Raw genomic sequence first — 25,376 nt, forward strand, 5'->3', positions numbered from 1 at the left:
AATTAATGTTTTTTGCCGCAATTTTTCCAACCTTCACCGCCGATGACAGAGATGCGGCGAGGCTATTTATATTATCAACTCATTTCATGAAGCCAGACCTTGGCTTCTAGTTTGTATTCCGAGCCTTGTGACAGGAACCTGATGTGGCATTTGGGGGAAAAAAGCATCAGCCATCATAGGATACACTGCATATGAAGACTGATGATATCAACTGATGTTATCAACAAAGTCGTTTGGGGTCATAATATGAAGGAATATGTGTGATAAGGGGGAAAAAAACTGTCAGCTTTTGACACTTGGTCCTCTTCTTCATAAATAGGGCTATGGTGGTTTTAATTTTCAGAAACCCCACCATTACTCTTGCCTGTGCATGTTGTCTTCATAAGGTCATGCAGGAATACCAAAGACTTGCACAAAAGAGAGTTTCCTTCAGCAGTGGAAAAAGCTATTCTATCATCCAAGGTGATTGTTTCTCATGCATTATTCGTGAGAGGTGGGTGTCAAATTGAAGCAAATCAATATGCTGAAGGTGAAAGAAACACAGCAGATATGAAGAGCGTATATGTCTCTGAGTTTATTAACGGAGGAGTGTATGATGAAACCTGTAACCCTCCGTCCACACACAACTTTTGTAAAATTAAGTTCATCCAGTACAACCAGATCAGGTACAAGATCAAGAATCTTCTGAGCTGCCTCGGATGTGAAGGAAAACGTTGGCTTCCGTTAATGGTCCTGTACTGAAAATGGAGCGTCCCAGTTTCTTTTATCATCACAGCACATTCACAAGTTTCAAAATGGGGGGGAAAAAAAGGTCTCGACAACTGCACAAACAGGTTTTTTTTTTTCACTTTTGTTATTTTTGTCCCAGGACTCAATGCATAGGATTATACAGTTAGAATACAGTATTTCAACGCGTTTTACAAAGATTTATATGATATAGGAAACGAGAAATAAAAATAATAACTGCACAGCAGTAAGAACGGTCATTTGTCGAGTATAGATAGTCATTTATCGTACACACTGTGGAACAGCTGAGAAACACAGGGCAAAAAATGAACACAACTGGAACAATTTTGCGCATATCCATCTACATAAGGATAACCTTTTGGCTTCAGACTAATTTAGGAATGCCAGACATTTTCAAGGGAAACCCAAATCACATTGGCCACTGTTTTACATTTAATCAGTTTGGCTTTTTTTTTTTCTTTTTTCTTTTTTTGCCTTACCCACCAAAGTCCTACTAAGCACACACCACAGACACCCAAAGGAAATGCACACGTCAAAATTGCAACCATAAAAGAAATCTTACTGAAACATCTTCAGCCTATTGGCACGCAAATGGCTGCAGCAGGGCATCTAGCATTTGAGACAGCACACATAAGATCACAAGTCCAAATACATTGCTGTGTCTATATCACTATCATCATCATAGTCACCTAGGTTACCAGTAGAATAACTTAGAAACAATATATGTAATATCCTATATAAGGCACATTTTTGGTGAAAGAAAGGCTCTGAAAGAAGCTTCTTGCATCAACTCTGTCAGTAAGAAAGGACTCAGCAGTAAACAACACCGGAGACAAGGATGGAGCCTGCAGTTGGCATGCAATTAAGATCAAAAGCCTCCCCTGCTGATTCCATTATACAGAGTGCCACTCTGCACTGCGCTGAGTGGGCAGTGCCAAGTGCTGTTGGTCGGGATGCCAGGGTGCCATGCTGAGACAGCAGGCAGGCAAGCTCGAGGTCTGTGCACACCTCTCTCTAGCGAAGGCAGGAATCATTAACATTCTTGGGGCTGTGGAGAGCGTCATGCGCCGTCAAATCCACACACCCATGATCAGATACAGCGAGTACAATTAAATCATCTGTCAACAGCAAGGCCTACAATTTAGGGACGGCGTCTAATGGCCCAAGAAATAACCAACCTACCCTGGCGACACCTCGGTTCTGACACTGACATATCAATAACCCAATTAATATAACAATTATGTACACGACTGAACCAAACAACCCCCCTCCCTCCCCCGACATCATACAGAGGCTAAATCCACGATAATTGTTCAGAGCATGCCATTTAAGTACCGACTGAATCTCATCTAAATTATTAACATCAGCGACAGGCTATTTCATAGCTGTAGAGGCAGAATTCGTGATGACTATTTGGAACATTACAAGGGTAATACTAAAAATATGGTACAAAAATCATAAACATGAGCAATGCATAAAACAATTTGAATAGTCTTCTAACATATTGCTGAACTGCTACTTTAGTAAGCAAATGCAACTGTTGATTGTGGCTCATGGTATACTGACATTATTGCAGGGCTAATATGAGTGACACGAATCTGTGGCAGGAAAAATGGTTGCTTCTTGCTGATACATATATGTATATAAAAATAAAACAATATAGCAAAGGAAAAAAAACTTAAACACAGTCTTTAACTATAATATCTTTAAAACGTATTAAATGTCCTTCTGTGCTTTAGTTGAAGTGGAATGTTTCATGGCACTGTACAATAAAGGGAGACAGACTGTGCTATTATCGATTTCCACGAGCACAACAGGCAATCCAGCCGGAACCAAATCCGAGTCGAAAGAAAAAGAATATAACTCAAATGTTTCTGAAACGCCTGGTGATCTGTCATTCATATGAGCCTGCACATTGCTAGATTAACCAGCGTCCTTTTGAGGACCCTTTGGTCTCTGTCATAAAGCTCATTGAGAGCACAGGCTCCAGTGTGTTACTGAGTATGGGGGAATTAAAACGACAAAGCAGGCGTCCTGTCACCCTCGCGCCTGACAGTAGGCATCCCGTGTGTGCACGCACAATTTCACACATTCGCACACGTGCAATCCACCCAAACGCACACTTAAATTCAGCAGCACACACTCTTTTTTGTTTTTTCCACAAGTACTTCACACAGGCATCTACGCATACACAGGCTAATAAAAACACTATCCGCACCACAAGGTGATCCATTTAAAAAGATATTTTTTCTTATAAAGCTTTCCGCATAAAGACTGCACGATAAAAAAAATATATAATACAACTCTTAAAACCATTTTTTTTTTTTTACACAGAGTGAAATTGAACATCTGATTATCTCCTATGCCAGTGCTCCACAGAGGGGCTTAAATCTCAGAGAGAGTTCTGCCGCACTGCATTGTGGGAGCAATATTCAGTGAAGCATGAATGAGTGCGCAGACCTTTAAGGTTTGGCAAGTGAGCTTTAAGGCGTACCTATGACAGTGTAACCCACCATTTTCTTCCTGTCTCCTCTCTTTCTGCATTTCATTAGTCTGTTACTTCACACAGAACAGAAAATTACCCCAGGACCAAGTTGTACAATAAACACGCCCATTTCTCACATTTCTGGAATTTATTCACTAAAAAAAAAAAAAAAAGAAAGAAATAAGCCCCTGTAGTCACTGGCGATATTCCCCCTTCCCTTGGTTCCTCCCTCCACTTAGTGGGTTAGAGATCAGTCACTTTGTTTTCCAGGGCGGCTGCTATCTGCTGGAGCCGCAGGGCTAGCTGTTTACTCTGGGCAGCTGGGTCCTCTTCCAGAGAAGCGATGATCTGGGAAAAAAAAAAAAAAAAGGAAGGTAAGAAGGACAGTAAAAAAAAAAAAGTGAGATGTCGGGTATAATAGGTGTAGAGGATAGAGAGGAGACAAAGAGTTGGACAGAGGATGGCATAAGGGTAATGTCGGAAAAGCAAAGAAACAAGGAGGAGGGGGATGGACAGAGAAGAAGCACAGGAAGAAGAAGAAGGGTGGAGAGTGGGAGGAGAAGATGGTGTTATTCGACATCAGCAATCGCGTCATATAAGCTGTTATTCTTTGCGAGTCCCACTTAGGGGAGACTGACAGCCCCATTTGTTTATCCAACTTGTTCATTAGGTTTTGTTTATCCCCTTTTCGTGACCTCAAGTGGCAATGCACAATGGACTCTTAAAAATCAATTCCCAGAGCAATTTTCCAATTCACATCCCACAGAAATGCTTTCAATTAAAATTTCATACAATCACTTTTCTGGCATATCAAGAGTGAAGAGAGAGAGAAAAAAAAGGAGAACCAATAATATAGTGGGCAGTAGTGCATTCAGTGGAATAGCCTCCTTCGGGTGTGATAGGAAAAAGAAGGGCCTCTTACCCCATCATAGTATTTGCTGGCGTACTGGTAAAGCTGATGGAGAGCCACGTGTGTGTTCAGTTTGTCTGTGTGAGACTGAAAAACATAAACAGAAATTTAAAGGTTAAAGTGGAAATCCAACCAAACCACGAACCTGGACCCAGCTGAATAAACTACACCCAGGCTTTAAAAACTGTGGCGGAGCAAATGAGAATTACTGCACACACATAAATAAGCCTCTGAACAATGCTGATATGTAATGCCACCGGGCATTAAAGTTATAATCCTTAAGATTTTCATAAACTCAAATCCTGTTTTTCATATTATAATATAAAGAAAGTCAATTATTGACATGCTTTTTGGTTAAAACCATTTGAGTTAATTCGGCAACAGTGCAAACAAATACACCAGTTCCTCTTTTGTTGTTTTCAGCAGCATGTAGTTGCAAAGTGCACCCTTGGCGCAGTAAGTAAAAAATACAATTTTCATACAGTCCTTCCTGTGGAAAATGTTATGTGGATGCCACATCAATGCAATATGATTCAATTATGACTTTCTCCATTGGTTTCCTGTGTCACCCTATCCTATCTGCTGACAATTAAAGACAAAAACACCCAAAATAAATGGAACAAAAAAAATATTTTAACATTATGGACTTGAAAGTGGACTATGAATCTCTCACAGTTGACATGCCAGTACAAAAGAGGCTTTAATAATAATAATAATAATAATAATGGATTGCATTTATAAAGCGCTTTTTGAGAACCTCAAAGCGCTGTACAATTCCACTATTCATTCACTCTCACATTCACACATTGGTGGAGGCAAGCTACAGTTGTAGCCACAGCTGCCCTGGGGCAGACTAACAGAGGCGAGGCTGCCATATTGCGCCATCGGCCCATCACCAGTAGGCGGTAGGTGAAGTATCTTGCCCAAGGACACAACGACCAAGCCTGTCTGAGCCAGGGCTCGAACCTTCCGATTACAGGACAAACTGCCAACTCTTGAGCCACGATCTTGGCACGATCGTGGCTCAAGAGTTGGCAGTTCGTCTTTAGAAAGGAAATACCTTTTTCTTAACGTCCCCGGGGGCATTTGGTTAAAAAAACAAAACCAAAAAACCCAACAATCTTAAATGTGTTCAATACCCACACTCGAGGGATGTTAAAAAGCATGTTTTAGACTGAAACCTTAAGGATTGCAACATTAACAGCAAGACAAGTTTTTATCCCAGAGCTGTAAAAGCATTAAATGCTGCATTGTCCACATGATTGTGCTGTGTGCAATGGAGGGTTTTGCAGTTTAGGTGAATGGAGAAAAGTTGTTTTTTTTTTCCATCTCTTATATAGTTTAATGCAATTTACAGATTTAGTTTTATGACTGTTGTGAGTGATCTCTGCACTATAGACACTGCACTTATTAACTGCACATGTTACAGTGACAATGAAGATATTCTACTCTATTGTGTTCTATTCAAAAATGACAGATGTATTCCTTACCCGTGACACCTCTGCCAAGTGAGTGTTCATGTCCTGGTCGCTGACAGATACCATCTGCCTGATGCCCTTGTAGTAACTAAACACACAGACACACACATAAAGAGTAGACAAGAGGTGGTAATTGCTCCATTATGTTAACTGATATTTAAAAAAAGGTATTACAGTCTCCAATAATAACAGATGGAAAGTGCTGCCAGTACTTACTCATCTACCATCTTCTTATAGGTGGAGATCTCCTTTGCATAGAGTAGTTTGTTACTTGGCGAGTCCTAAAGGGGGAGGGATACAACTCAGTGAAAATGGCACTTTAAATTAACGTGCCTATAACCTTTTCACATAATCAAATTTGTTCTCATCTTCTGTCCATCTTTTCACCCATCTTCCTTTTTTCCTCCTCACTCCTCCACCTCATATTCTCCCACCCCTCCCTCCTCTTGTCCATTCGTTTCCACTCACCCGGCTGAGTTTGTGCTCACTCTTGGTGCAAGCATCCATAAAAGTCTGGGCGATGACAGAGAGTGAGGCGTCCACCACTTCAGACACGTGGACGTCAAAGATGAAGTGGGGATTCTTGAGGATGTTCACCCAGAACCGCAGAGGCAGGCTGCACGGGTATTAAAAAGAGGGGCAAGAAATCAGTCTATCATCACTGGTTGTTATCGGTATTATTGTTTCAGAACGGGGGGGGGTGTCTCATCAACCGCATTACATCCATGAATTAATTTAAGTCAGGGAGGCATTTCATTTCATGTGTGAGAGCACTTGCCTGAGGTGCAATTGAGTGCAGTACAAGATAATAACAGCGATGGAGAAAAGCCTTTCGTGTCGGTGTCAGTTTATTCAGAACAATACCCTTGACTGTCAGTTTATATTACTGTTTCACACGATGCTGACCTCTGTGAGAACTATTGCTGTTCACGGAAAATTAAATGAAAAAGAAAAAAAATGATCTCTGAAGACTTTTTTTTAACAACTAAAGGGATCTGCACAAAGCAACATCCAATGACGCTTGTCTACTCTAACAAACAATGATTAGAAATGATAAAGCAGCTGACCTCTGAGGTTCCTCTGCAGCCTAACAACTTAAAGCCCAGACTACATAATGCAATGCTCGAACGGTCTTGCTAATTTCCCCCCTGAATGGAAAAACAAACTCCACAGACTTTCTTCCAAACTCATATCAGCTTTTACATTCAAAAGAACAACCAAATACAATAGTTTAGGAAAAAAACTCCTCCCCAATCGGTGAGAACGTCTTCTGCCATCTGAGAGAAGAAACGCACCGCATAAAATTCATACTGGTTTGGTAATATCTCCAGGGAAGGCTGCCGTGAGAATACAATGGAAGCATAAAAATAGCAATGTTGTCATAATCACAGAATTAAATTAGCTTGGGACATAATTACCATGTTTGTTTGTTGTTATGCCTCATACACACATTCATATTTAGTACATGGCCCTCAGTTGATTTGATAAACAGAACGGGCGGATGCAGAGTGTGGTGTGGAGTGTAGTAAGTAATTAAATCGCTCATCTTCTGTCCTTGTGTGGCTGCTCTCTTGCCAGCCTTGCGTCAATCACCGGCATCTACATGCAACACGTCGTCTTGTATGCTTGAGCCTTAGCCGACGTGACACTAATTTATGCACTTAAATGTCACATGGGAGCAGGGGGATTGCAAATGCAAACTAAGTAAGTTGAAATTGGGCATTTGTATTCTGTCCATTCTGGGATAAGTAAGTTTTATTTCTTGGAGAGTTACAGTGTCTCAGGCAGTGGGATTTCTGTTGGTGGGAATGAAATCGGATAGCTGTGTTTGTGTGGACTGGTTGTGAAATTGTATACCACAGTCGTATCTAAATGAGAGGTCCTTGTATTTCATTCAAGATGCATTTTTTCATACTATGCCATACTTCTGCACCACTATAGTTAAGACGAAATTATCCTAGAAAGCTGCTCTTACTATTTTACATTTTCGGGAGTTATAGCTACTCATTGGTTTTCTGATTTAAATGAAAAAACAACAACCTGTATCTAATGGAAAGCATTAAGATTAACTGAATCAGCCAATCAGTTTAGTGCTCAGATGGTTCCGGTCTGAAGAGGAAAGAGGGGGAAAGCAAATACTTTCCCCCTCTCCCGGCAAAAATGGCAATAATATATGAACAGTCCAAATTTGGGAGAAAATATTGATTCAATTTTTTTATAATTAAACTGAAGATGAAAAGATTTCCCATAGTCCACTAATACAACATGTTACTTTAAACATTTAGGTAAAAGGTACTGTCAAAATGTATGAAACTATCTGCATAATTTCCTGTTCTATTAAGGAGGAGGGAACAAGATGTAGTAATTATACACATTTGGTTGAAATACCGTTAATAGCAAGTGGGGAAAAATGCCTCTCAGGGAAGGAAACATCAACAACAATGAACTAGCTGCTAATGACCATCTAACATCCCTTAATGGCAAAGGCTGATATCTATATTGACTACATGGAGCATAGAGCCACAGAGGAGCACTCTGTGATCGCCACCCTTTTCCATGCTCTGATTGCAAGGATTGGAAAACTTCTTTAGGACCTAAACCTATTTGATCAGTGTGTTACGTCCAAAATATTATACAGATAAAACCCTTGAGAATGACCCCAAATCCACTTTTTAAATTGTCCTCTAGTAAATAAAAAAATAAATCCCAGGCACAGATTCTTCTGTTACTCTAAATCTTAGACAATAAATTGCTGCAGTGGAAAAACTGTGATATATTCTCTGATACTGATGCATAAAGTAGGTCATAGAAAAAAATCCTGGCAAATAAAAACAAGATTTTTATTTTACATTGCAACACTTGGAGTGGGTTCCTGTGTTTAAAAGAGCTTAAATTTGCTTTTCAGGTGAGAATAAAGTTTAAGTGGCTATCTCCTGTACTTATAAAGTTATGCGGGCCCATAAAATCTGGGGAAAAATAGTACTTTATATGTACTTTAGGGGACAGTAACACAGAAATAGTTATTGTCTGATGCTTATTCTGAGGGAGTCATGTGGACTGATTGATTTCATGGAATGAGGCCGGAAACAAATACTTTTGTACTTTTGATACTTGGAGTACATCCACATACTAACATACAGCATACAAAAAGGAACTCTGAGAGTGATCATTAGTGTACGCAGTCGACCTGTTGTTTTACCTATTCGTCTTCCAGATATGGATAGTCTCCTCATCCACATTGTTGTGTTTCAGCGCTTGCTCATCCAGGAAGTCGAAGAAATATTTGACAGCTGGTGGGACCACTGCCCCAGAGCACAGCACGCTGCGGAAGAAGTCATCCACAAACTGCTGAAGTGTTCCCTGAAAGGGGCCACAAATAATGTGAGACAGGGCAGAGACACAGAGCGCAGCCAGAAATACCAGAGGCACAACTATTTGCAAGGAGAGTATAGCTATTCAAGTTTTTACTGTGCATTTTCGGCTCTTTCCAAAATAGCTTTAACTTGGAAAAACCTTGGTTTGTAAAGCAGAATTTTACTGTTTAGTCAGTGTAACAGTGCCCTATTTACTGTAATAATTGCATAAATGTTTTTTTCTTGTACCTTTACGGAAAGGAGTCTTGTTAGATAGATCTCTGTAATGGCTTTGGTCATCGACTTGTCCTTTATGCTTCCTCGTTTAGATTTGGTCTCATCCAGTTCGTCTGTTGGCCTCACCAAGTGAAACACTTTATCATCTTCCAATAAAGCATTTCCTATTGGAGGAAAACACTGGTGTAAACTTTCTTTTGACAATTCTGCTTCTTATTTATTCATGCACATGCTTACAGAAAACATTCAGACGATTAAAATTAAAACATGAGAGGGTGTGTCTACTGAATTTGAATGAGACTATCCAAGAAGAAATGCTAAACCATCAAATACTCTCAAATGTACATAAAAAAGCTGAAGATAAAAGGACATACTATTTCTGCATAATCTCAAAGCGTGTTATACATAAAACAACATGTATTAGCATGTTAATTGGTCATGGGAATATGGACAAAAACCCTGGAGAAACAAAACAAAGGCAGGAACTCTCAAGTACACATTTCATCTGTGTCCTTCTGGGTTCAACACGTGTGTGTTTATGTGCACGGCATGCGTGTACTTAGAGATACGTACGCTCCTCGTGGTTTTCCTGATTCTGGTCATAGTTCTGTTGCGTGTGCTGCACTTTGGACAAAACTAATGTGGCGTTATCCCGCACCTGGAATGTACAGTCAATCATTTTGTTAGATGACAACACACACAACGATGCAAACTTAACACACCTTTGAATTTAATAGCTACTGTGACTGTGGTCAGCAGTGCCTTTTAGCACCCAGATCTAATTCCTAATCAATGCGAATGAGCGGACACGAACAGTGAGTCTTTATTGGGATATTTACAGGCCATTTTCTTTGGCGTCAACCTATTATTGACCCCACAAATACTGTGATTAGCGCTACCCTGACACAGCCAATGAATCTATAGGAGCAGGTCTGTTGTCTAAGAACAACAGCGAGACAGCAGGTAGGATGAAAGAAACTCGAGCACCTTTAAAAGAGGCGGATTTAAGTGGCTGAAAAGCAGAACAGGTAGGGGATATTCACGAGTGACCTTTATTTTCTGTGGATCAATACAGTGCCAAGACGATTTAGTGGCATTCTGTCACCACTGAGAGCCAACAAGACCAAACAAAGAGAAAGCTATGGGACTCGCAGGTAAGAAATTAAATTTTGTAGGTGATAAAAACAAAAAGTGAAGAATTTTATTACAGTGCTATTGTATAGCATATTCTTTGGGCCAACATTATCGTAAATGATCTATCTTGAACACCTATACACTCCATGAAAGTTAATGATGAAATCTTTAAGCAGCACTTTAAGGATAAAAGCTTTTTTTCTCTTAGCTTTTACACAGCTTAGTAGTTACTGGCATAGAAAGGAGAGTGAAAACTCTGTGATGGTTGTTGGACTTGAACTAAAGAGTCATATAAAAAGATAAAAGGAAGCTTCCAATGTTATCCTTGAGAACATATCGCACATTTACTTTCTCTTGCTATGGTATTTCATACATATTTTATAAAAAAGAAATCTTAATCTTGTTTCCTCAGGTAGGGTCACATGTGAGCTGTTGCATGACTGCAATTTTATATGGTTTGACAAAACAACACATTACAATGTGGCTTTGTAAGCAGAAAGCTGTGTCCTTGCCATACATCTTGCTAATTTTTTTTTATTGCAGAAAATACTTGGAAGAAAAAACTAAAATGGCTTAATGTAGGATTGCATAGAAAGACATAACCAAGAGAAGAGACTTCTAGTATGCAAAGATACAAGTATCAGCAATTTATTTTTACCTAAAGGTAAGTTTAAATGCTTATATATAAATAAGTATTTATAGGTATACTTATTTATACTGAGAGATTAGGTATAAATTGGTGGTAAAAAAGTAAGGTAAATAAACATTTTGTTATTGTGGAAAAAAAAGAAAAGAAATACATTTAGAAACTCTACATATAAATTACATTATACATTCGAACTGAATGCACATTAAATGGTCATTGATTTACATCAGATACTGAACCCCAGTCATTTGGTTTTGTAATTTCAATTCTTATTACTGCATAGTAAATTTTTGCAGTACTCACGTTGTAGTGTGCCAGAGTATTGATGCGTTTCCACCTGCCTTCTTTCTGGGAGGTCAAGTCCAGATCCGACAAAATCTGGCCCGTTGAGCCAGGGCGCCACTCTGTGATGAAGGCAGGATGAGACTGTTATTCAAAACGCAAGTTATCTCTGCTGTGGGAGTAAAACATTTCAAATAAAATACTTTTTTATATTATTTCAATTACTTTTATCCTGGGATGCGGCTGTCCTGTGGTTACACTGTAATAATGTGATCTTTAACGAATGCAGCTATCTGCTCAGTTATCTCTTGGGATTTAATGATGCATTTATTAAATTCGCCTGTTAGCTATATGGCTGAACTCGGGTGAAGAAGTCACATGTCAGTAGTTTCTGCATAATTGAAACATAATAGAAAAGTTTGCACCCAAACACATTCTGCATAACTGAGCCCACCACCGTCTGCATTTCATTTACAACTAAAACCAAATACAAGGCAGTTAGCCTGAAAGAAAATAGATCTCTGCTTATCTAAAATGTATAAAGGAATGAGATCTACAGCGTGCGTGGGAATAAAAAAATGACTTTGAAGTTAGAAAATGTCTGTGGAGCTTTAGCCTTTCAAGTCACTCCCCAAGGTTTCTGATTACAGTAGCGAGCATAGCTTTGTTTAGGGATGAACGATTTCTTCATGTTGCTGACAATGAATAAATTCTAAGCTAAGTTGGTTTCTTTTACTCCACAAACTGAAATAAAAAGCTGTTTTATTAAAATAATAAAATATACTGAATACATGTGAAATGAAATAATTATTCACCCTCTCAGATAACTCACTTCTCATTTAATTATGAATTAATTTCACTTAAGACTGAAATAACAGTTACATTATTTATCATTACTAGACGTTCCTGCTTTAGTTCATCTGCTTTTTTTTAGGTGGCCGTCATTTACTCACCCAGGGTGACGCTGTCGACTTTGGGCCGCTGGGAGTATGGCAGGTTCCTGTACACCTGCTCGATGATCTTCTCTTTCACCTGCGAGATGGTGTCACAGTTCAGCACCTTGACGGGCGTAACATCCGGCCCCTCGCCTTGAACCAGCACTTGCAAGGTCTGACAAACAGAATCGCACATTAATACCTCACGCTGATAACGCGCACCTACGTTAATAAAATACAAACATGCAGAAATATTCAAACATGGTCAGAGCACCCAGGCACCCACCCACGCCAAGTTCTATTTGGATGTTGTTGTCACAGCAACAGGGCTTTATAAGCACACAAGCACACACACACAGACACACATTGGTGACACCTGACAGGACTTTTGGCCAGCTAATGACCAAAGCTCAGCAGGAGCCAACTGACCCGCCTCGCCTCTCACATCCAATTCTGTTAGAAATAACTGACCATTCAACGCTTTCAAATGTGAGCCAGGGAATACACTCACAATGGCAACCCTATCAGCCCAGCTGCATATAAAGTGCATAAGAGTAGCACGCTGTAAATTTAAGCCAGTAGGAAGCAATGCATCTGCTTTTGAAATCTGTCAAGCGTTTTTTCTTTCCTCCTCCCTATGTAATTCAATCACAGAAAGCAATCCATCACAGAAGGAGACGTGTAACTCACGCTAATTTGATAATTGTCCTCGACAACGCCATTACCCATGGGTCTTTTTATTTGTGCTGACTTTAACAAAAAACAGCTGGGTTCATATTAGCTTCCATTACCGAGACACAATATCAAAACGAGACACACGGGCATTTCCTGACTCCTGAAAGCTGCCCAAATGGACGGAGAGCAGGTGTAGGCTGCGAGGTTGAGGGGAGGTTGTGGAGGTGGCTTGTACTCCATACTTGTTCCCACTTGTAGGACTTTAACCTACGCCACACATTTCCCTGCTACGCTGGATTGTGTTGGCTGTGTCGTTTCTGAGCTGAGAACATTGACACTGAAAATGGATGTCACACAAAAGCGGGCAGTCGCCTCAGGGCTTTTTTTTTTTTTTGTGTGGTGGTGGTGGGGGGGGGGGGGGTGGTTACCACGGCAACTGCACAGTGTGTATGTATTGCTCACCAGGCACAAAACACCATGCAATCTTGAAGCAGAGTGTGCAGTTTTTATGACGCTGAGTTTCTGAATTTCTATGACTGACTGTGAGGGGTGCTCTGTGTGTGTTTGTGCATGTGCATGTGTGTGTGTGTCTCTGTGTGTGTGTGTGAGAGAGAGTGAGTGAGTGTGTGCGCGTCGATCTCACCAGGACAGAGTACTCAACGTCGTCACCCAACAGGCCTGTGTCATTGAGGGTGTATTTGGCTTTCTTCACTCTGACATCCACGGGGCCTTTCTCAATCTGGTGCTTGATGGCTTTGAACAGTTTGTACAAGGGCTCGCCTGCAGAGTCCTGTTACACACACACACACACACACACACACACACACACACACACACACACACAACACACACACAAACACAGACACACAGAGGCACACAAAACCATTTAGCTTGACACAGCTGTTGTAAAGCAGCTAATTGTTGTGATTAGCAGCTTAAAAGTCAAATAAATTGGCACTTTCAACACGAGCACTAATGAAAGAAATGCAGAAATCCATAAAGCCCACAGTTTAATATTGAAGCATGCGATCATACTTTTTTTTTAAAATAACTGATAAAGTATATTCACTCCTTAAAAAAATGTATTGAACAACATCTATATTTTTCAGACCACCAGTCTATACCATAAAGTTCACTGTAACACGGAACAGCTACTAAAATCAAAACATATCAGAGCTGCAACCAGAAAATATTCAAATCAAATCAATCTCCTGTCAGTCACTGCATCATTTCCAGTGACCCAAAACTTGCATTACCTTCAAAAACTGGTAAAGGCAGATTGACATCCAGTTACACAGCATCCGCTCCACCACTGTCTCTGACCTGAAAAACATATTTGTTGAGTTATTTTTACTCTTATTATGAAAATAAAATGTATTTATTTAGTGTAAAATACTGCATATCAAGAGACACGGCATGAAACAGACACCAGTATAAATAAAGGTATTGGGCCACACCTTTTAATCTTTGAATTCAGGTGTTTTTCCAGTTCCAATAAAATCAAGCCATGCAGTCATGTGTGTGAAAGAAAGAGTTCACTAAAATCAAGCATGGCACTGTAAGAGCATGCCACCTTTTCAATAAGTCACTTTGTGAAATTTCTTCCCTCTTTGACATTGCATGCAGTAATAAATGATAATATTGTAAAGTGGAAGCATTTAGGAACCACAGCAACTTAGCCACAATGTGGCAGACCGGAGCAGGGCTGCTGACTGCTAAGGTGCACGCTGACTCAATAACTGCAGACTTCCAAAATTCCTCTGGCATTAACATCAGCAAACCCTGTGCACAGCGAGCTTCCTGGCAGGATTTCCATGGTTGAGCGCCTCCTGTAGGTGTATCATGTATGCAGCCCAGTACTTTTGTCTATATAGTGTTTGTTGATAAGGGGAAAGTCTACACTACAGAGCCTCTGAAGTTGCATAAGGTGAGCTTATATATAGTGGTGTGGAAAAAGTGTTTGCCCCTTTCCTGATTTCCTATTTTTTTGTATGTTTGTCACACTAAAATGGTTCACATCACCAACCAAATTTAAATATTAGACAAACACGAGCAAACACAAAATGCAGTTTCTAAATGAAGAGGTTTATTATTAAGGGGAAAAAATTCCTGGGGCTGTTTTGCTGCCTCGGGACTTGGAGGACTTGCTGTGGTAAATGGAACCCAGAATTCTGCTATCCAGCAAAACATCCTGAAGGAGAATGTCCAGCCATCTGTTGGTGCCCTCAAGCCGAAGACAACTTGGGTTCTGCAGCAGGACAATGATCCAAAACACACCAGCAAGCCCACATGTGCATGGCTTAAGAAAAACAAAATGAAGACTTTGGAGTGGCCTAGTCAACGTCCTGACCTGAATCTGATTGAGATGCTGTGGCATGACCTTAAAAAGGTCATGCCACAGCAAGGTTGGCCCAACCTTGCTGTTAAGGTTGGCCCAACCAGTTATTAGGTTTAGGGGGCAATCACTTTTTCACGCAGGGCCATGTAGAGGTTTGGACCCCCCCCCCCCCCAAATTATAAACACCTTAATTTAGAAACTGCATTTTGTGTTTATTTGTGTTACGTTTTTGTAGTATTTAATTTTGTTCAATGATGTGAAACATTTAAGTGCGACAAACGTATAAAAACTAGGAAATCAGGAAGGGGGCCAAGACTACTTCTTAGCGCAATATGAAAAGACCTTCTGACATTTATCATTTATTTACAGAATAAATAAAGGCTTTGATAAAAAGCATAGTATAAATAACTTGCATAACCATTATTATATTTTTTTAAATCATCTTGTGGGACTTTATGGGCCTCGAATTATATACAGCTTGTCAGTGTCAAGATATTTTTATTCAGAACTCATGTCATTGGTCATTTGACAGATATCCCATCAAAATGTCAACTATTCACTGGTGATGCTCGCTGATGCACATAGCATGCCTAATTAGATATCTTGTATATAAGGAGGTCTGTTTTGGCACAATGGGCTAATCAGCATAATGAGCTTCTCCATTGGGGGATAATTAAGATGTGTACTTGCATAACAGTCAGTCACAGCGTGCCTAGGCACAGGGAATAGTTCAGATCACAAAACTGCCCCTCAGAAACGATAAGCAACTGTGCCGTCAGACAAGTGTGTCCTGCTGAGGGAGGGGAAGCAGCAGTCAATGGATCACTTGACCTTGACATGATCATTAAAAAGATCAAAGAACACCAAAATCTGGAAGCTTCGTTTCTTAAGGCTATTTACTTCAATCAGATTAATAAGCTGAATGTTTATGGACTCAAATTTCACAAAGAAATTCTGAAATTTTGCCCAGGAAGAATATAGCGAACGATTACTATTAAAACAATCAAATCAGTGACAGAAAATAACTCACCAGTATGTGGTCAGTTTTTAAAAATACTAATTATTGTTAGCAAAACAATAATTACTTATAATTTCACACCAACCCAAATTTTACAACCAGTCTCCACTTAGCTGGAAAGTCTAACTAATAAAATAGAATCTGGGTTAGGGTTACGCTGGCTCAAGCACTAAAGCTGATCTTTTTAGTTACAATCAGCAGGGATAAGAAGGTGAAGATGACAAAGACGAGATGAAAGAGAAGAAAGAAAATTGTCCAGCACATTTTACTTGGATTCCAATGAGGAAAAACAAAAAAAAGAGGAAAAAACAGAAGGATGAGCAGATGGAAGAAGACTGGAATAGATGGAGCAGCAGTCTGGCTCTTGATAATGGACTACAGTAAGTCTTTACAAAATTCAACAGAAAACATGGCAACAGAATGAAACAGTCCGCTGCATTCTGAACTGAATCCCAGTCCGCATCAACTGGTTCATATCAGTGCCAGAGTTGAGCGACTCTGCTTCAAAACTGCAGAAAGAGGACATTTTACAATCTCAGAGCAATTACTGCTAAACAAATCTAAGAGTCCACCCAGAAGAGTGGCACCGACTGAGGCAGCAGCACACAGAGCTAAGTAGGTTAGCATGCAAAAAGCAGGTGTTTACTGTTACAGTTTTGACCTAGAAAGATCTAGAAAGAGGATATGAATGTTTGCACCAGATTTCAAGGCACTGAATGGGAAGCAAGCACCAAAACATTTTGGATTCATGCTATGTAAAAATGTTGTGCTAATTAAGCATGAAAGCAATACAGGAGAACCATTAATAAGCAACAGAGAGTTGGACCACACTCACCTGCGCAGCATTAGTTTGGGGTTCTTGCTGTTGACATATTCCTCCATCAGCTCCAACAACAGTGTTCTCATAATGTCGGTGTAATATTCCAGCTTCCCATGCAGAGCTACTGTTAACAGGGAGGCAAAGTAAACCTTGGCCCTGGCGTTAAAGTCATGACTGCGCTCCAGGGTACGGATAAACTGCAAAAACACAAAAATCACACACATACACACACAGAAACAGGAGGCAAATGATGAGGTGAATTAATCATCGTGATGAAGCACACACAGAAGCAAATCCAACATAATATGCTTTTAAATTATCAAAAGACCAATGCTAGTGAAAATTATAATTATCAAGGTAAATTTAGTTCTGCCCTGTAAAATACTGTGGCTTAGAAATGATACCAATTAGTGGAAGAGGAATCACCCCACAAGTGCAGTTAGCACCTCAGAGGCTGTTTCTGTGCCAGCAATATTGGATTAACAGGAATCTTCACACGTCTCCCTCTGCTATGTCCTCTGCCTCTCGCTTGTATTACTGTAGATATGCCGCAAAACTGTAACACACTACAGTGCTCAATTCAAAGGAAGGGGGCGGCTTAAAGTTACAATAGATCCTTAATCTGTGAGGTATTCAGCCCATTTTAAAAACACCATCAATATAGTATCATACAAACATTTAGCTAAGTAGCTCAAGGTAATGGCTGGAGCTGACCATCTCTTTTTCTTTTTCAAAAAAACAAAAACAAAAAACCCCACACACATATTATCAGAAATGCTAGTGAAAAAGAAAACCTCCCCTGCATTTATCCTGCTGCCTTTCAAGACTATTTTCTCCCGTCCTATTACCACAGCCACCTTGTGACTCCTTGTGCCACAAACCTCCACTGTCGTCTAAATACATATAAAAGAGCTGTATTGGTGCATTCAGTGATTTACCTCTTTCATTACACAAGGCCACTTTAGTTCATTCAGAAACAACTCCACAACTACATTTGTGATTTTCTCAGTAAATCAGCTTATGCCTAGAGAGTTTATGCAGTGGTGCAAATCTGGCAAGCTCAGAGGAAATTGTTGCAATGCTGCCACTTTTGCAAGTCAACTCCATTTATGGTATACAGTATGCTACATCTCATGAATTAATAGGCCAATCTTTATATCTGTCTGTCTGTTCTTCACCCTTCTCGACATCTGTTCACCCACTGTGCTTGAAACTTGATGCATAAGGACTCTGGTATTGATGGTGCTCTGATGGGTTTGGATTCACTTGGATGAGCAGTTGAAATAATGCAGTTTAGAAATAAGCCTCCAGTGACTGACATTTATATAACATATGAAGTAACATTAGTGATTACGTGTCTAAATTTAGACTGACTGATGTTTCATAAGAGTCTAAATCTGTGCTAGCTGCAAGCTGAGAGTCTTTACTGTGAGCTAAATGTTAAAGTCATAATGCCAAAATGATCCAAGCTGCATGATATTTAGCAGGTATAATAGTCTCACATTACTATCATCTCATGTAATGTTAATTAGCATTTGCCATTTAGCACTAAAAACAAACTACAGCTGAGGTTGATAGGAATGTCAATATTTTTTAAGTACTTCTTATTGTGTTAGCCCAAATTAGTTGAAATATTCTTTCTGAGCTGACTGTAGTTCAAGAGGAAAAGTCACTGGAACACCCAAGTTTTTCCAAATTATCCTGTGGGGTACAGTAATGTCTGTGCAGTCTCTCAAGCAACCGGCATCATTTCACTCAGACAAGCAAATCCCAGACTGCTGGTGGTATTATTAGAGAAGTTAGAGGGATCACCAAAGCCATCCATCATCCTAGAATCATAAATGTCTTTGTAAAACTTGATAGTGATCTATTTGAAGTGTACCAACTGACTCTGACATCCTCAGAGTCCTGGTCCCAGTGAAGCTAAAAAGAAAGCTTTGAAAATCTAGATGTATCCAGCATTGTTCAGTGTTTGGAGGTTTGATTTTGCACAGTTTTAAAGGACTGCAAACTCTCTGTAAGCAGGCATTATCGGTCCGAGCTCACAGCTGACAATTTGATGATGCGTGTGCAGTATAATTACATTAATGAGGAATGTCTTGGAGTTCAGGAGGTTGGAGAACTGGTTGAGAGACTGAATCACGGTGGCCTTGCGAGCCTCTGGTATATCTAGCTTCCCTGTGATCATCACATCATTGGCACCGTCCTTAGAGGGCAGGAAGAAGACTCGGTCTGTGTACGTCTTGTAGTCCAGGAAAGGGATTCGTCCCTCATTCAGGTCATTGGTGTGGTCCTCCATCTCAATCATTAGGTCTGCGAGAAAGAAACAAAAAACACCACATGGTTTCTTTTTAATAAGCAACTCTTGTCACTTTCACACTGCTCGTCTGTCTCAATTACGATGCTGCAAGAGGCAGAAAATGGAGAGCATTGCCAGGAAAATGATTTCAACAGTGAAATATTGTTTTCTATTAATGTTACTGCAAAACTGCTTCTAATAATGATGATAAGATGACATTGAGTGGGAGAATTTATGCATTTAATCAGAGCTATGAACCAATTCATTACTTTACAGCTTCTTAGAAACACGGATCCTTAGAGGGACATTAGCAATATTGTGACGCTTCTGCACAGCTGCACAGCTTATACCTGTGAATTCCTTCTTGCAGCGGTCTCGTACACTCTCCTCCAGGTTCTCAAGCTGGTGTTTCACCTTCTCATACTCCCTCTCTGCCTGCTGACTCTTCCTCCTGAAAAGATTAAACACACACACAAAGAAAACGCATCATGAAAATAAGGTCAAACAGATGAATGTTAACTTGTTGCAAAGAGGTTCTTTTCTTTTGGCCATTAACTTAGCTGCAAGGTATCTATTAGTTCTTATTACGCAGTCGCTGTTGGTGCGCTCCTAATAATTTCTTATGAATATGAACATATTTCTTGGAACAGACACAAACAAACAAAGTCGTTTTTTTAAAAAAAACAAACAAACTAGCAAACACAATGCAGAAAAAGCTGGGACTGACTGGAGAAGTATCTATACTCTTAAAAAAACACAATCAATTGTGTGCTCCTGCTGCATAAAGTTAACCTAAAATAGCTCAATTCACCTGTAGCAGTAGACAGAGATAGTGATGATGAGCAGCATGGGCACAATGACAGCAGGGATGATGATGTAGAGCGGGAAATCATTCTTCGTCTCGTATTGCACCGAGTCGACCACCCACTCCCCTTTCCCAAACTTGATCTGTAGAAAGAAAAAATCTTATTATTTGCACAAGCTCTCCACATTTTAGCCAAAGTCAAAAGCAAAGACCGGACGATACCGGGGAGGAAGTAGAAAGATTAAATCTAAATGTGAATAGTTTAGATTCCAACCGTCAACTCGGCTAAAGCAGCTCTAGGACCTTAAAAGTATTTTTAAAGTATGTATGTTCAGGTTGGTAGGGTTGCATAAAGAGGATAATTACATAAACGTACCAAGTCTGACACTTTATCAACAGCAGCAGATACCAATATAGAAAAAGCTGGATTACAGTATAGTCTAACGGTGTCACTTCTTTAAGCAGTCGCTGACATATAACAATAAGAATTACCCAGGGAGAGGTATGGTATTCATCATAGTTGTGGCTTACCTATAATTACAGGCAATTATAGAGCCTGTAGCTACATGAAAATTGTTCAACCAGTGGAAAAAAAAATTGGATCTCAAATTGTATAGATGATTTGCCGGGAGAAGAACAGTAAAGGTTCATGATGCATGCATGCTCTCATCTTCAAGTCTTTGTATGGATCTGCAATGGTCCATTTACTCAAGTACTTTGCTGAAGTACACAGTTGAGGTACATGTACAAGGGATAAAGACCATGGGCACGAAAGATTTCTTTGCTCAGTTTTAATGCTGTATTTTACTCCACTATCCATTACCGTAATCTAATAGCCTGAGTAGTACCCAGTGTCCTCTGCCTTCATTCGTATCATTTCCTTATTTATTACAAACCAGACAATATAATTTTTTTAAAAAGAAAGAAAAGAGCCTACTAATTTGTCTATGATTCAAATAAATGGCTAAAAAGAAGCTTGCTTGTGTGTAACGCATGACATAGAGCAGTATAATTATAATAAACGATTACATAGAATCCAAAAGGAGCCTTTATCCATTACAGACCATTATTTTGAGTACTTAAAGTTCATTCTTGAGATATCTTTAAAACTTTAACATACTAAGATTTTGAGGCGAGTACTTTTATTTATGAAGCAGTGATCTTACAGTGTTGCATTAAAACGTTCACTGAAATAAGTGATCATCAGTCAGGACTCATCTGTTAGTGTGCTCTGACCATTAGCTCCAGATTCTCCGACCCCGTCTCTCTGTGCTGATGTTTGGAGCGAGTAGGAGCACGAGGCGTGGTGGAAGGTGGTTCCAAGAACAGCTTATCATCCTGAAGGGTGTTGACCACACACTGAACGTCGCCTACGAAGGCTTGTGCTTCTTTAGTTGTCATCGCTTTGGAGAATCCCCGACCCTGCAGGGGGAAGAGTGAATGTGAGGCTCTAAGGGCAGTGACTGAAGTACATGGGAGAGAAATTAATTAGACAGATCCTACGATGAGCACTGAAAACATTATCGGCAGCATTTTATGAGTAATGGGTAGGAAGTGTGCTGTACGACAGCTCCTTACTGCTCCAATATGAGCTAAAAGTAATTAAAAAGATAAAGATTGGAGTTATTGTAAGCACCTCACTCTCAGTAATTTCTTGAGATTTTGCAGCACACTTGTGGATCTACAGACATTTAATTATTCTAATATCGGCTGGAAGAAGGTGAAACCAGCTTAAATTAATCAGCGCCTGAGTAACTGAAAAGGTTTTACATGTTTTGCATATGACTTTCCCCACAAGTGAGTTTATCAACAGAAACTTTGAGGTGGTATACTCTGGGAGCTCAAAACAGCCATAAAAATAAGCTATAAGAAAAATCGATTCATTTTCTGGCTCAGGCTTCTCAGTCGTTTTTGTTTGTTGCATATCTTTGCCTTTTGTGACAATGCTCTATTGCACTTGTCAAACAAAACAAGCAATGTGAAAGTGTCACCTTGGACTTTTTAAAAAGAAGAAGTGGCACCTTTGAGAGGTAAAAATAATGCTACAAAACACGTGAGAAAATAAATCCATGATGATGAAAAGATTAAAAGTGAAAGAAACCGGGTTTTTATTTACTAGCTCATCTACATACTGTCTGATATCGAGAGCACAAAGTGTCAGATTAGCTATCGTAAAGATGAACATTCGTTATACTGTGGCTAAAACAATAATGTGTAGTCGTGGGTAGACTTGGAGGGCTTTTCAACCATTTGGCTTAACACCACTTAAAACTTAAGGTTATGTATATAACCCCGGTTCTCTGAGTAGCATGAGTGAGTGTCTCACTATGGGAACGCCTCCTGCGTGACCTCATCAGAAGCTCAAATACCATTACGCCAGCCCTTACAGGCTGGCTAGGTGACGCCCATGTCAGGAGGGGCCAGTGCCTCCCTATATAATAGGCTGACATAGCGTCAGATGTCATTCAAAACAAGCCCACCTCTTCCTCGCTTCCATAGCAAGGAGGGCGGTCTGGTGAGACACTCACTCATGCTACTCAGAGAACCGGGGTTATATACATAACCTTAAGTTCTCTTTCATAGCATTCGTTTCGTGTCTCACTATGGGAGAAATACTGACTCCCGGATTGCCAGACATGCCTGTTAAGAAGACAACTGTCCCCAACAGCACTTCACAGGGGAGAGGCCCCCACCCGGGAAGAACCTGCACTGAGGACTGAATGTGCTAGGTTAGGTGCTGTCACATCTAACCTGTAAAACCTAGCAAATGTATGAGGCGAGGTCCAGCATGCAGCTGCACACACCTCCTGAATAGAAACTCCCCCAAAGAGAGCCCATGAGGTTGCCAGACCTCTAGTGGAATGCGCACGTAAGCCAGCAGGGGGCTGAAGGCCCCCGCTAGTATAGGCCAAGGCAATTGCTCCCACTATCCAATGGGAGAGGCGCTGTTTAGACACAGGCTTTCCCATATGCGGTTTAGCCCAGGACACGAACAGCTGGTCACTTTGTCTGACACTCTGGGTTCGGTCCATGTAAATGCGCAGGGCACGGACTGGACACAAGGTATGCAGCCGCTGTTGCTCCTCTGAGGAGAAAGGCGGTGGGCAAAAGGCCGGCAGTTCTATAGGGGAACATGCGCCGACAACCTTCGGGACAAAGGCAGGGTTGAGCCGCATACAGACCCTCGTATTATCCGAGGAGAACTGAATGCATGACTGATGCACCGAGAGAGTGTGGATCTCTCCCACACGTTTAGCAGAAGCTAAAGCAATTAAAAGAGCCGTCTTCAAGGACAGAAATTTTAACCCAACCTGTTCCAGGGGTTCAAATGGGCAACAGGAGAGCGCAGCCAATACTGTGGGAAGGTCCCACGATGGAGCCAACGGCCTAGACGAAGGCAATTTACGGCGTGCACCCTTCATGAAACGGCATATTAAGGGATGCTGGCCAACAGTCTTTCCCTCAAAACCAATATGGCAGGCTGAAATTGCTGCCAAATACACCTTGATGGTGGAGAAGGCTTTACCCTTATCAATCAGGGCCTGAAGAAATGACAGAATCACAGCCACCGAGCACTGAAAAGAGATGGCCTGTGATTCTAAGCACCAGCTTTCAAACACACGCCACTTGTGCTCATATAGCGTCCGAGTAGACGATGCTCTAGAACACTGAATAGTGTCGATAACACTATGAGGGAGCCCCACCGTGTTCAGGTTAAACCACTCACGGGCCAAGCCCATAGAGCTAGCCTCTCTGGGTGGGGGTGGAATATCTCCCCCTGTGCCTGAGACAGGAGGTCTCTGCGTAGTGGTAACGGCCAAGGGGGGCCGCACAGCTGCTGAAAAATCTCCGCCAGCCAGTGTTTCCCTGGCCAGTGCGGGGCTATCAGGACCATATAGTGACTTCTCTCCCTCACTCTGGCCAGAGTTGGAGAAATGAGGGCCACTGGGGGAAAAGCATAGAGGAGGGTTCTCGGCCACTCGTGAGCTAGAGCATCCACCCCGAGTGGAGCTCTCTGATCGTGCAGCGAGTAAAACAGGGGACACTGAGCATTCTCCCTGGATGCATAAACGTCCACGGTCGCCTGACCGAATCGCAGCCAGATCTGCTTCACCACCTCCGGGTGAAGCTTCCAGTCCCCATACAGCGGGTTGCCCCTGGAGAGAAGATCTGCTCCAAAGTTCAAGATCCCCGGCACGTGAGTTGCTCTCAGTGACAGCAGGTGGACACTGCTCCAGACTATCAGTCTGTGTGCCAGCGTGTGTAACTTGGGGGACCCCAGACCCCCCTGTCTGTTGATGTAGGCCACAACGGTGGAATTGTCCGACCTCACTAAAACATGATGACCTCTCAGCCAAGGGAGAAAGTGTTTTAGCGACAGGTGAACCGCCAGCAGTTCCAGACAGTTTATGTGGGCGGAGCGCATGTGAGGGTCCCATTCCCCATTCACTGTTCTGCCCTCGTGGGTGGCCCCCCAGCCGGAAAGAGAGGCATCTGTGGAAATCACCTTCCTGGCTGAAACTGCCCCCATGGCAACGCCCTGAGACAAGAAACCTGGCCTCTTCCACTCGCGGAGAGCGAGTGAACAGTCTGCAGAGACTCTCACGCGACGGTGGCCGTCTCGGTGAGGGTCCAGTCCCCACGAGCCCACCCAGCGCTGAAAGCCTCTCATGTGCAGGCGTCCCAGTGTTATCGCCACTAGAGAAGAAGCCATCAGACCAGAACACACGCCATTTCGGCGTCCCGTCACCTCTGTCACAGGCGAGCGAGGTGACGGGCTCATCTGCATCATCACAGCCGTGGAAACGCGAGTCTCCACGGGCGGCGTTATGGCAGACGGTGCTCCGTTTTTCAGCATGTTTGATTTTCTCATGTGTTTTGCAACACTCGACAGCGCCCTCGGCAAATTGCCTGGATGCGCGTGTCGGGGCTTTTTTAATACAGAATGCATGAGGGAAGTGCTCGTGTGGAACATGTCCCGTTGAACTTGCTCTGGAACGGAGCTGGGAGGCAGCAGGGCGGCCCATGAAGGGGGGAAACTGGGTTCGCTCCCGCCTAGAGGAGAGGCTGTCAGGCCGGCCGCTTCTTCCTCCTCACGATCGCGGCAGCGGGGGGAGGAGGAGGGGCCGCTTGAGGTCTGGCCTGGGGAGACTGCTTCCGAGTCCATGGATTCTTAGTGGCCCCGGCAGCCTGGGGGGCTGCCTGCGTCTTAGG

At 41.6% G+C, this 25,376-nt stretch overlaps 1 protein-coding gene across 3 annotated transcripts in view; it reads right to left on the reverse strand.

Moving 5' to 3' along the window:
- Nucleotides 1–3,290: 3,290 nt before the first annotated feature.
- The window catches only part of plxnb2b (plexin b2b), a 135,667-nt gene continuing 113,581 nt past the window's right edge, over nucleotides 3,291–25,376 (reverse strand). For all 3 annotated transcript variants that reach the window (XM_004563793.6, XM_012922592.5, XM_004563795.6), the window contains 17 exons: nucleotides 21,399–21,584; nucleotides 20,169–20,305; nucleotides 19,708–19,808; nucleotides 19,142–19,371; nucleotides 17,074–17,255; nucleotides 14,139–14,205; nucleotides 13,526–13,672; nucleotides 12,226–12,382; nucleotides 11,294–11,394; nucleotides 9,784–9,868; nucleotides 9,223–9,374; nucleotides 8,820–8,980; nucleotides 6,089–6,236; nucleotides 5,837–5,901; nucleotides 5,633–5,708; nucleotides 4,155–4,229; nucleotides 3,291–3,580 (listed from right to left, as the gene is read on the reverse strand). In XM_004563793.6, the coding sequence (XP_004563850.3) occupies nucleotides 3,476–3,580; nucleotides 4,155–4,229; nucleotides 5,633–5,708; nucleotides 5,837–5,901; nucleotides 6,089–6,236; nucleotides 8,820–8,980; nucleotides 9,223–9,374; nucleotides 9,784–9,868; nucleotides 11,294–11,394; nucleotides 12,226–12,382; nucleotides 13,526–13,672; nucleotides 14,139–14,205; nucleotides 17,074–17,255; nucleotides 19,142–19,371; nucleotides 19,708–19,808; nucleotides 20,169–20,305; nucleotides 21,399–21,584 (2,175 nt within the window). In that variant the 3' untranslated portion in view covers nucleotides 3,291–3,475. The remainder of the gene's footprint in view (nucleotides 3,581–4,154; nucleotides 4,230–5,632; nucleotides 5,709–5,836; nucleotides 5,902–6,088; nucleotides 6,237–8,819; nucleotides 8,981–9,222; nucleotides 9,375–9,783; nucleotides 9,869–11,293; nucleotides 11,395–12,225; nucleotides 12,383–13,525; nucleotides 13,673–14,138; nucleotides 14,206–17,073; nucleotides 17,256–19,141; nucleotides 19,372–19,707; nucleotides 19,809–20,168; nucleotides 20,306–21,398; nucleotides 21,585–25,376) is intronic.

Source organism: Maylandia zebra, linkage group LG7 (assembly GCF_041146795.1).
Source record: "Maylandia zebra isolate NMK-2024a linkage group LG7, Mzebra_GT3a, whole genome shotgun sequence".
Classification (NCBI taxonomy): Eukaryota; Metazoa; Chordata; class Actinopteri; order Cichliformes; family Cichlidae; genus Maylandia; species Maylandia zebra.